The sequence below is a fragment of the Arachis ipaensis genome, chromosome B03 (assembly GCF_000816755.2).
Source record: "Arachis ipaensis cultivar K30076 chromosome B03, Araip1.1, whole genome shotgun sequence".
NCBI lineage: Eukaryota > Viridiplantae > Streptophyta > Magnoliopsida > Fabales > Fabaceae > Arachis > Arachis ipaensis.
Genome location: NC_029787.2, coordinates 117,242,492 through 117,254,184, shown reverse-complemented (window position 1 = coordinate 117,254,184; position 11,693 = coordinate 117,242,492). Strand labels below are relative to the sequence as shown.

The following is an 11,693-nucleotide window of genomic DNA, read 5'->3' as shown; positions in this document are numbered from 1 at the left end:
CTATATATATATATATATATATATTAACAATATAATTAAAACAAGAAGTAGAAATAGTCCTTAGAATTGTGTTGGTGTGGTTAAATATCAAGTAGAACTCAGAGATGTGAAATGAGTTTATACGCACGGTGTAGTACACTAACCAACTAACCGAATCCTGTTCCTTAACTAACTTTCTTGCTACAACGTAACTCCCTCTCAGATACTGCTAACACTAACTGAATGATAAGTGCGGCACATTTTCAGTTTTTCACCACAACCTGAAGATTTATGTTGTTTGGGGCCTGGCCTCGCTCTGTTTATTAACTCGAGAAAGGCAAAAGGAAAATCAAAGGAACAATTCTAAAAGGGGTATCGTATTACTGATTTACCATTTGACAAATAGATGATTGTCTTAATTTCCCAACGAGAAACCGAAGCATAGCTATACATGCACCTATTAATTATTGCAATGCCAACAAGAATTTATTTTGTAATACCACATTTTCTCAGTCGCAAAAATTATAATCATTGAAGATATCATAAATTATGATAGTTGACATAATACAGATTTTGAAATAAACAGTAAGTAAAATTAATTTAAATCTGGCTTCAGGACAAAATGATACTACATTATCATGCATGATTCTAGGAGCAACTATATAACATCTCATTACAAGGGAAGAAGGGCACAGGCAGCACTGCAATATAATGAGAGCAAATGAATAAAAGGGAGAAAACGTTTCTTGTTGGCAACACAAGATTTCCTGAATATGCATGTAGTATAGTCAAGAAAACAAAGATAATAACAATGAGCAGGTAAGGCAAGAAATCTCCAGAATCTGAAATTAAATCTGAATCAACAGCGTTTTATTCAAGGAACGTAACGTCATAACGAACATACCGAGGGCTCAAACTGATGAGCATTGGTTCCAATTCATTCCGAACCTGAACAAACTAAAATGAACTAAGCGACACTAGATGTATAGCTGTGAGCAAAGAAAAATGTCACAGACCAAATATACGAGTTTATTTCCTTTCACCAGAGAAACAAACAGGAAACCTACCTATCTTCAGCAATCTTCAGCACGCAGCTCACGATCATCATGACAATCACAGTAGTCTCACAGGCCGTGGTGGTCTTCTATCTCCACCATTGGCTTAACCTGAACCTGAGGCATTGGTGACACGCCACAGGCTCCGTGTCCATCAAGAATGGAACAGGTTCCTTCCGTAGTCTGAGTCTGACCACCAGAAGCAGCTGCATTATTCGCTCCTTCCGAAGCAGCTTCACCTCCTGATCCTAAGATACTGTCATAGGCCGCCGCTACCGGATTGATATGCGGAAAAGGCAAGTACACGCCGTGGATGACGATCTTGACGTTGCGTATGACGTCAGCAACCTTGACCCTGACGTAGTTGATTCTCATCGGCGCCATGGTAACTCCTCCACCGGAGGTTGTTATCAGCAACGGCTGGCCACGTTCCAAGGTTGGAAGAGCAGTTCCTACTGGAAGCTTCTCCAGATCTGCGATCGACAAGTAGTGGTTCGGCACGATGTGAAACCTCACGTTGCTGATGTACGAGTGCGAACCAGAGAAGATGGAGAGGTCATCCACGGCGAACACGGTCATGTTATTGAGAGTTACCAGCTCCGCGTACTTCACCTTCATAGCTAGCGCTAGGATGCTGAAGCCGTTGTTGCGGAGCCTGAGCATGGCGTCCCTGAGCATGAGGCGCATCACAGCTGGCTGAACGGTGGCACCGGGAGTTTGGAGATGCTGACCGGAGCGGTGATCCGGATGGAAGGGAAAGGAGAGCGACGTCATCCTCTCCACGTCGCAAGAAAACGGAGACAGAGGAGAGACGAAGCCTTGGAGACCGTGAACGACGATCATTCCGTTGTTGAAAAGATCCGGCTGCGTGATCTCTACGCCGCCGATGAAGACCTTGGAGGCTGTGGTGTTCGGTTGGATCGAATCGGAAGTGACGGTGATGCAGCGTCCAGGGCTCAAGGTTTCAATCTTGGTGCCGAAAGCGAGTCTGCGAAGGTAATCGATGGTGAACAGGCCTGGAACTATGTGCTCGCGGAGTAGGCTGGGAACGGAGCAAGAGAAGCATGTGCGGAGGGAGGAGTCGGAGGGAGCGAAGATAGTGGATGGACCGGTCCAGGCGGTGGAAGCAGTGGTGGCAGTGTCGGAGAGCGACGGCGCCGCCGTTGCTAGCTCGTGAAAACCGAGATGTGAGAGGATCGGAGGCAGCAGCGCCGTGTGAGAGAAGAACGAGTGTTCTTGGAGATCATTTGGAGTTGGCGGTGGCGTTGAGAGAGTTGAAGGCGTGAATGATGCTTCGAGTCCTTCAGTAGCAGTGACTTTGGCGCCGCAGAGCATAGCGGCGAAGGAGATTGCGAAGAACAGTGCGAATCGCTTGGAGGAGGTGTTCATGGCTGAGAGAGAAAGGTGATGAATGAATTTCTGAGGTGAGTGGTGGAGAGAGAGTAGTGATGAATCGAGTTTCAGAGTAAGTGAAAATGGAAAAAATGAAGCAAGCGAGAGGTGCAGAGGTATTTATACACGCGGGGAAATGTGATGGCGGGAAAAACGGTTATGAGATGATTGTTACTCGTTAGGGGAGTGTTGTAAGGCGTGCGTGTTTGTTACGCGATTGTTAGAACGTTCTCGAATCTCTGATATTTTAATTCTGTTGCATTCTTCCCTGCAAGATCACTAGCTCACTACTCCACAATTGTGAAATCAAGTGCATTACCCAAACCGAAAATGCCAAGTGCCTTCGATTTAAGTTTTCTACAATAAGATTGAAAACGGTGCTCCTTGTCAGATTAAATATACTCAAACATAAATATTATGGATTATTACAAGGCCACCTTATTACAACAATTACAATAATGTATACAGGATCCAAAATTAAATAAATTTGGTGAGATTCTATTTTTTTTTTAAATTATTTTAAGTGTAACCTTTATTATAAGTGCATGTAAATTTGGAGTTGGGAGTGTTATTACGTTGATAGAGATGTTCGTCATTTTACATTATACGGTCCTCCATTTTTCTTTTCTTTTTGAAAACGAAGTCTTGCATTCCCTTTCGTCTGCTAGCTGCTACTGTTGCCTTGGGTGTTACACTATTTTCGCATTCCCCCAACTTGCACCATATTAATTTTTCATAATAAAGCCACCAACTTAAAATTCTTTCATTTGTTAACTATAATTTGACATTTTTTGGGCAATTTTTTAATGGATTTCAGCGCATTTACATTGATGTAACATTGATTTATAAACAAGTAATATGACGGAATAAAACTGGATTAAGTATATTCAACAGTAGTAAACTGATTTGCATCAAGGGTAACTGATAGGTTTTTACTATTTTTTTTTTTTTAAATTATATTCATAATGTGGTGAATGGTCGTCAGGCTTTCGCTTTGATTTGAGAGCATATGCAGTGTGAAGCAAGCTCATTATAATTCTACTATGTAAATGTTCACCTGAGGAGCAGGAGTTAGTAATCCCTATTTATCAACAAAATTTATTATTTTTTATTTTAAATCATAAATTGTAATAATATTAAAAAATATCGATCTAAAATGTTAATTAATATTGATATATTCCTCGTAAATTAATTAGTATCTAACCTGGAAGATAACAGGAGAGTAGCAGTATTTGGTTTTCATTCCTGTTATCCTGTAGCTGTAGGGTGGGGAAAGATATTTTATATTATTTTCATAAATATTATTAGGTATTATTAGCCAATTATCCAAAAGCATTGGTGTGATATTTCATATTTGGTTTTAGGTGGACCCAGTCCCGGGTTTGATATCCTGAGGGAGCCATAGAAAAACTTGGAGGTGGAGGCTTCATCTTCACTAGCAGATAACTGTAACAAAATGGCACACTCACTTTCTTCCGTTGCAACGGGTCCCAAACTGGGGTTTTCTTACACTTGTCCATCTTGTATTTGGAAACCGAAGCCTAACCCCAAGGTTACTTGTTCAGCACATAAGAGTAATCCATTGGCTGGTATAGGAATTGGGATTGTAGCATCTTCGGTGGTGGCCTTAACGCCCTTCAATGCTGACGCCACCAGAATCGAATACTACGCCACCACGGCTGAGCCCTTGTGCGAGTACAACTACGTTAAGTCCGGCCTCGGTTACTGTGACATTCTCGAGGGCTTCGGCGATGAGGCCCCCCTCGGCGAGCTCATCAATGTTAGTTACTGCTACCCTGCCATGCCCTCACTTAGTTCGTTAATTAGTTACGGTTGTTACTTGTTATTGTTGTTGTTGCTGCTGAGGGAATGATACCCTGCGCTGCAGGTTCACTATACCGCAAGGTTCGGGGATGAGAGAGTGTTTGATAGCAGCTACAAACGTGGCAGACCTCTCACCATGCGCATTGGTGTTGGCAAGGCAAGTCAACTTTTTTTTTATCTTTTAGCCAAAGTTAAATTATTGATTTCACTATAAACATGGTTTAATTAATTAATTGCTGAGAGCTGAGTTGAGTTGGGACTTGGGACTAACTATTCAAGTATGTATTTGTCAAGTGCAGGTGATTAAGGGGCTAGATCAGGGAATTTTAGGTGGGGAAGGAGTGCCTCCAATGAGGATAGGTATGCAATATTTTGAGTTTCTTATTTCTTATATCTCACTTGCATCTTATCAATTTTCAATGATTTAATGATTTACTTTTTGTCCAGGTGGCAAACGCAAACTCAAGATCCCTCCAATGTTAGCTTATGGCCCTGAACCTGCTGGATGCTTCTCAGGTTATTTGTATTTCATTTCATCCCCTGGCTTACTTGTTTCAGAAAACGTTTTTGTTTTATTATACTTCATCTACATGAGATTTTTTGTGTTATTGATTGAGATTTTGACTTGGTTTGTCATTTTTTTGATAGGTGACTGCAACATACCCGGCAATGCAACTCTTCTATATGACATTAATTTTGTTGGTATTTATTCTGGTAATAGAAAGTGAAGGAAGTGGAAATTGATCAGATACATATATGCATACGAACTACACATGGATCCAGTGAGTTTCCTTCATCCTTTTAGAATACTAATTAACCTTTTAGATTTCTCATAAGAGAGTCATTGATAATTAACTGTGAGCGTATTGCTAATTGTCTAATTTTATCTTATAATAGCGTAAAACCTTTGAAACTATACATAAAAAATGGTGTTACTTCTCTGGCCTGGCCTATATCTAAAAAATAGGAATAGTTCTAATTTTCTGATAGTCAAGAGCAATGAAATGCCCCTTTTTTTTGGCTAGAGAATGTTGATCAAATTGTTTGGCAGAATCTCCTTCGTGATTCCAGCTACCTCAAGTTACTGTTCCTGGTTGGTGCTGTTGGACCCAACTGATCTCGATGCCCTTTTTTTGAGAGCAGCGAGCAATCTTTCAAGATGATATAGACTACACAAGTGGTGTATCTCTGCACATGACATATAATTTGAGAGAGAAAATTCATCAATTCTTCACATCTTGTCAATACTACTTAATATGCTTTTATGCATGGATGGAGCAAACCTTGAGTAGTTTTTTTTGCACATCTAAAATAGCTAATTATAAAATGATGTTGATGGGAGGCTGGTAATATAATAATAACGATGATGATGATAATAAACAATTAAACATCAACCGAGTAATTAATGCTGTCGGATTCTCCTTACTGGCCAGAGTTACACTTTGTTAGGATCTAGTAAAGGCTGAGGGAAATACAGAAAAGGCAAAGCAAAAAAAAGGTAAAGATGATTCCAACCTCACGTTGATTGAGAGAAAAGGATATGCCTTCCTTCTTCATTATTGTTCCAGTTCATTATGGAACCAAGATGGTTAGGATTTAGAAATTTAATTTCAAAGTATGAATGTTTTCTTGAACACGAGCCCCAATGCAGTATATCTTTCGGTGACAAGAGGGGCCGAATGCTCCAGAACTAGGCAGCAAGCAATCGTGCCTAGTACCCTAAATTGCATTTGTTATTGAGATTTTGGAGATTCAATCAGGAATTTGACTCGAATTTGCTATTTTTGACTTCAACTAAACATGCTTATTTTACCATTTCAACCCTGCTGGCCCAATCTATTTACAAGGAATGATTATTTTACACGCAAACCAGGTCCATTGCAGTTAGAAAAGAAGGCCATTACAACACAATAACAATCTCTTGACTTCAGATCAAGGCCCACCAGAGCTATCTACTGCAAGAAAAGTAATAGAGTGCACTGTGAACAGTTCAGGACCATTGTAGCGAAAATGAGGAAAGCACTGATCATAATTCACAACAACGTCTCTTGTCATTAAAAGAAAAGTGTACATACACTCGTCGAGAACAAAAATAAAAAGGAAAGAAGAAGTTATTTTTGTCTACATGATGGAGCAGGCATTAGGGTTGTCATCACTGAAGATGTTGATGTAAGGATCTTCATATGTTGCAACAGTTGCAGTGGCAGCAGTGGTCTCAAGTCTTCTAACATGGCCAGGAGGGGCCTTTTTGTCATAAGCATGAGCAGCATATGGCTGAGCCACCAAGTTGTAAGGCACATAAGGCCAAATCTCAGCTCTCTTCCCTGTTGACTTAGCCTTCTTCAGCACCTTGCTTGATTCCACATACCCAGTTACTGTCACCTTCTGCTGTTTACGGTTTATCTCCACTGACTTTACCCCTGCAATTCACAGTTTCATTTTGAATTGAACATGCAGTGGAAAACAAACAAAGAAAGAATGTAAACTCACCACTCATTGAAGAGAGGGCTTTCTTGACCTTGAGCTCACATCCATCACAGTCCATTCTCACCTTAAGCTCCACTGTCTGCAACTGCTTCTTCTTCTTCTTGTGGTGGTGCTGGCTACTGCTCACTAGATCAGACAAGTACTCCAGAGTTCCAGAAACTCCCATTTCTCTCTGTTTATTTACAACTCAAATATGAGCATATATGATCACAGTTAATAACTAGAGAAAAGAGGGGAAGTAAAGGGGGTGTGGTGTGGCAGGATACAGGGTAGCATATATATACTATATTGAAAACAGAAAGGTTACAACTTACAAGGAACTTTCTTCAAGGAAAAAATGGATTCCTTCCTTACCTTGTAATAATGGTTGCTGCTCTCTGCTCTATGAAGAAGTTGTTTATTTTGTTTGAGATCTTTAAGACAGGACATACTTATAGACGAGTTTCATCAGATTCAAACAGAGGAAAGGTCGTGTGGCCCCCACCCAACACCAGTAAACTTAAGTGCCTTCTCATTTTGCTTTTCAGATCATATTAAACACCATAACATAAATAGTAGTATTACAATTTTGATAACAGACCTTTTTATTTGTCAAATGTTTTTTAAGGTGGTGATTCAGTCCACAAGACTTTTAACAGTTTCACTTCACAGTATAAACAGAGAAACGTCCAGCCTTAATCCTGTGACAATTTATCATAATTTTCTACTGTTTTAAGAAATGAAGAATTTTGATTTAAAATATTAAATTTTTGAGTAATTTGATAAATGACTGGTGGAATGAAGATAAATCGCTCATTTATAGAAAGAATAAAAGTTAGTGATTAAATTTTTAAAGTAGTCATTTATATTCATGTGTTTAGCGTGAAAAATCAGAACTAACTCAACATTTCGTTTATTGACTCAATGCCAAAAAAGATCCAAAGATTAATATGGTGTCTAAGGTTGGACTCAAAGACTAGTACAATAATTTAAATCTAATGGACTAAAATAGTAAAAATCGTAATTTTAAAGACTACGGTCGAGATTTAATCAAAAGTTAGTATAAAATAATTATTTTAAAAATACTTAATGAACTTATAGTTTCTTATATGCACGTATAGAAACTTGTTGTTGGGATATAAAAGGTTTTTTATTAATAGATAAATTATATTATCAAGTTGAAGCAGATAAGAAAGAAAAAGTTATTGTCTTTGGAGATTAGTAGTTATACCACCAGGTCCGAGTAGATAAGTTTATGTTTATTATATTGTTTATGTCCACTTGGGTTTGATCTAATTTATATATATATATGTAGAAAAAAGACACTAACAAAAGTACTCATAATAAGTAAATGACTACGCACATGTAAGTATAAATATATTGCATGCATGTCCATATCAACCTAATTAGTTTACATAGAAAAAAAGGTTGAGATTCGTTAATTTTAAACTAGTTAACCAAAAATCATGATCAACAAAGTAATCTGAGAACTTCATACATGCCTTTTTCTTCTTTCTTTCTTTTTTTAACAGGTAATCTTTTATCATAAATTATTGTAAAGAGCATAAAAAATACTTACAAATAGAGCTCATATAAAAATATATAATTATGTCAAGGGTAATTGAAACGCTTCATTGCGCAAAAAGTGTAAATCAGTAAGTCCTTTTTCCATGGAAAAATTGTCAAACTATGAAGCCTTTTTAATACAATTATGGACCCGCGTGTCCCTTTTTATTTCGTTTCTTTTCATATTTTTTCCTTCCCTACCTTGATTTTAAACAACGAACCTTCTAATTTTAATTTCACTCCAAACACACCTTATAACATGTTGATAACTAAGAAGATAATTCAAGTGCCAAAACACCTTTTCATGAAGTGAAATTCAACGGTTAGAGAAAATGATTTTTATATCCCTATATGTTTCCCGCGCAAACCCCTTTAATAAAGAATGTTTTGTACCAATAATTGGTGCAAATAAAATTTAAAAACAAAATTGTACCAATATTACAACTTCGCAAAATTTTGTTTATGTAACGAATTTGGTTCATCAGTGACAGAAGGCTGAAGCTACGAACGCGTTTGGTTGGAACATTCACAAGCACAGCTGTGTAAGGAGTTGGTGCATGTGTAATGTTGAATTGGGACAAAAATGAGTATTTAGTTTTTGTTAATGCGTATTTTAATACAAGAATCAAAGGAAGACCACGGTTTTCGAAGCTTCTTTCAGTTCTTTGATCCACCATCTCAAAGCCATTTTTTTTTTAATTGGAGATCCAAGAGAAAGAGGACAACCTATATACGTTGTTTGATTACTAGCTAGCATTATCCAAAAGGAACAATTTCTTAGCTTACATATAATTTTTGGCGTTAATAATTCTACTAAATAATTACATTAAATCAGTGATTGTTGTTTTAAATGGGAACCGTATGCTTACCAAAACAAAAACAAAGAGGAATTCGAGTCAGACTTAGTTTTCCAGATATTTTTCAGAACCACTGCAAATTTGTAAACATTTCCTTTGTTTTTATTTATTTTTTGTTGTTGAAAACAGGGGCTAATTTTTTTTAATATTGGTAAAAAATATGTGTTACACACTTACACCAAATTATTTTACTTCATGTGAATTTTACTTTGCTATAGAAAATTTGTTTTACTTTTCAGAAGATATTGATGTTTTGTCTAAAAAATGGTTTAATTAATTAAAAAAAATGTCATTGACATTTTTACTAATTTTTTTTAATTTTAAAATTATTAAAGTATAAAATGCTATTTTTTAATTATTAAAATAGAAAATGGCGTTTTTTAGTTTTTGAAAATAGAAAACAGCGTCGCCAATTAAAGTTACGATGTTTCCACAGTTTAACACAACACATTTTTTTGGTGACTTTTTAATACAACACATATAATGACTTTTTAATTTGAGTAAGATTTTTATATGAAAATTCATGTAAATTGTCTTTTTTGTTATCAGCTATCGGTTTAGTGCACGTTTGGGCGTTATTATTTTGTTAAAAAAAGCTTTTTTTTAATTGCAATTAGTAGTTGGTAGATTTTATTATTCTTGCAATTTATGATGTTTACTTTTATTGCATTCTACATGCTTTATGAAATGTTCTCCTTAGTTTTTGAGTTGTTTTATCAACTCTTGGTCTAAGCCAAGGGAATTGGGCAATCTTGAGTCATTAGGTATGATGGATTTGGTGATCTGAGAACCCATGGTGATCAATTTGACACCCGTTGACGCTAGCCCACTACTAAGTTAATTAGTAGGTAGGTTAGGACTTAGGGGTTGATGTGATCAAATCTATTTGACGTACTTCAAGCTTAGGAGTAAATGTTACGTACTTAAAGCTTTTGAGAAGTAGACTTAATAGGTTGGCCTCTCATGATTATCAATATTTGGTTTGTTGACAAGGATGGTAATCTCAGTTACCTAAGTCTTAGTGCATGTTTGGACGCCATTATTTTGTTAAAAAGAGATCATTTTTCAATGAAAAAAGATCTTTTTTTATTTTTAACGTGTTTGGCAAATTTCTAGTAGTAAAAGTAAAAGCACTAGTAAAATAAAAAAAAAAGATCTTTTTTGAGAAGCTGTAATTTACATCTTTTTTTAAAAGATCTTTTTTCTCTTAAAAAAAATTGTTTTTCGTGTAATAAATGAACAAAAAAGTACTTTTATATTATTATACTCAAACATAATTGATACATAAAAAGATTTTTTTACATGAGATATTCAAATATAAAATTACTTTTACTTCTCTATAAGATCTTTTAAAAAAAGATAACTCAAAAAAAATATTTTCTTAAAAGTTCACCCAAACAAACCCTTAATCATGTCTCAAATAATGTAGTTGCGCGCGTCTAAAAGAAGAGTACTGGTGGTAGCAACAAAAGCAAGGAGAATAATAAAGAAAAGAAAAGAAAAGAAAATTGTTAATTTAACTAATTTCCTAGGTACGTTCCTTATACTACCTACTAGCTAGCTACTTTATTTTATGTTCGCCATACAAGTATATTATTTTGAGAAAGGAGGAATTCTTTTGCTACTTATGATTTTTTTTTTCTTTGTCTAAATGGTTTAAAAGTAAAAATAAAAAAAGTAAAATTAATTATTCTTTTATTTTTAAATTTTATATTTAAAATTTAAACACCATAAAAAGAATTTTTGAAAAATAATATCTAAAGTATTTTTTAGGGATAAGTATTGTTTTGATCCCTCACGTTGAGGGTCGGAATCGAAACCGTCCCCAACGTAATTTCCGATTTAAAATCATACTTAACGTTTTTTTCATATTAAAATCGTCCTTTTAATATATTTTTTTGACAAAAATACCCTTACTACTACCAACACAATTACCTCCTCCACCAGCACCACCACCACAACCACCACCAGCACCAGCACCACCACCACAACCACCACCAGCACCACCACTAACACCAACACCAACACCAACACCAACACTAACAACCACAACCACAACCACAACCACAGCCACCACCACCACCACCAAGACCACCACCAAGAAAGCAGGAAACAACACCAAACAGAAATAGAAACAACACCAAACAGAAACAGAAAGCAAGAAAGCAGAAACAAGGCGTGAGGCGGAGGCGGCGATGCGTGAGGCGGCAGAAGCGACGCCTACTCCGACGGCATTATTTTTTCCCAATATTCAGGTCGCTGGACACATAGCATCATTGAATGCCTGTCTCTTAAACTTCGGAGTGGATACCATACATTGATGACAAATAATAATTGCTATAATAAACTTGAATTTGGATCCTCAAAATTTTAAATTTGTATTTTAGAGGATAAAGTGTGATCTTCTATTCTTGAATAATTTCTCTCTCATATTTATTCTTGGTCCCACTTATAAAATAAATGGTGAGAAATCACACTTTACTCTCTAAAATAAAATTCACTTAGGAAAGTGGATTTAATGGTTCTTGTAAATTTGAAAATCAATATAATAGAT

At 36.3% G+C, this 11,693-nt stretch overlaps 3 protein-coding genes across 6 annotated transcripts; 1 reads left to right on the top strand and 2 right to left on the bottom strand.

Annotated features, from left to right (window-relative positions):
• LOC107633674 (fasciclin-like arabinogalactan protein 21) lies at positions 823 to 2,528 on the bottom strand. Its single transcript, XM_016337279.2, has one exon. It carries the CDS (start codon positions 2,421 to 2,423, stop codon positions 1,104 to 1,106), a length of 1,320 nt encoding a protein of 439 aa, XP_016192765.1. The 5' UTR covers positions 2,424 to 2,528; the 3' UTR covers positions 823 to 1,103.
• LOC107631112 (photosynthetic NDH subunit of lumenal location 4, chloroplastic) lies at positions 3,786 to 6,370 on the top strand. Of its 3 annotated transcripts, none has more exons than XM_021119384.1 (6): positions 3,786 to 4,206; positions 4,315 to 4,407; positions 4,550 to 4,610; positions 4,698 to 4,766; positions 4,899 to 5,032; positions 6,124 to 6,370. In XM_021119384.1, exons 1-5 carry the CDS (start codon positions 3,883 to 3,885, stop codon positions 4,976 to 4,978), a joined length of 627 nt encoding a protein of 208 aa, XP_020975043.1. In that variant the 5' UTR covers positions 3,786 to 3,882; the 3' UTR covers positions 4,979 to 5,032; positions 6,124 to 6,370. The 3 variants fall into 3 exon arrangements, with proteins under 3 accessions (XP_020975043.1, XP_016189929.1, XP_016189930.1); XM_016334443.2 differs by lacking the exon at positions 6,124 to 6,370 and adding an exon at positions 5,276 to 5,652; XM_016334444.2 differs by lacking the exon at positions 6,124 to 6,370 and adding an exon at positions 5,302 to 5,553.
• On the bottom strand, positions 6,150 to 7,308 carry LOC107631113 (heavy metal-associated isoprenylated plant protein 23). 2 transcript variants are annotated; one of them, XM_016334445.2, is made up of 3 exons: positions 7,092 to 7,308; positions 6,741 to 6,909; positions 6,150 to 6,670 (listed from the first exon to the last, which is right to left on the bottom strand). In XM_016334445.2, exons 1-3 carry the CDS (start codon positions 7,164 to 7,166, stop codon positions 6,372 to 6,374), a joined length of 543 nt encoding a protein of 180 aa, XP_016189931.1. In that variant the 5' UTR covers positions 7,167 to 7,308; the 3' UTR covers positions 6,150 to 6,371. The 2 variants fall into 2 exon arrangements, with proteins under 2 accessions (XP_016189931.1, XP_020975045.1); XM_021119386.1 differs by having other exon boundaries at positions 7,052 to 7,141.

Bases quoted from the DNA above. Each gene is read 5' to 3' on its own strand.
- LOC107633674 (XM_016337279.2), bottom strand. From the start codon at position 2,423: ATGAACACCTCCTCCAAGCGATTCGCACTGTTCTTCGCAATCTCCTTC.
- LOC107631112 (XM_021119384.1), top strand. From the start codon at position 3,883: ATGGCACACTCACTTTCTTCCGTTGCAACGGGTCCCAAACTGGGGTTT. The intron at 4,207-4,314 runs GTTAGTTACTGC...CCTGCGCTGCAG, and splicing joins CCCTCGGCGAGCTCATCAAT to GTTCACTATACCGCAAGGTT. The intron at 4,611-4,697 runs GTATGCAATATT...CTTTTTGTCCAG, and splicing joins AGTGCCTCCAATGAGGATAG to GTGGCAAACGCAAACTCAAG.
- LOC107631113 (XM_016334445.2), bottom strand. From the start codon at position 7,166: ATGTCCTGTCTTAAAGATCTCAAACAAAATAAACAACTTCTTCATAGA. The intron at 6,910-7,091 runs GTAAGGAAGGAA...GTAAATAAACAG, and splicing joins GCAGCAACCATTATTACAAG to AGAGAAATGGGAGTTTCTGG. The intron at 6,671-6,740 runs GTGAGTTTACAT...TGTGAATTGCAG, and splicing joins AGCCCTCTCTTCAATGAGTG to GGGTAAAGTCAGTGGAGATA.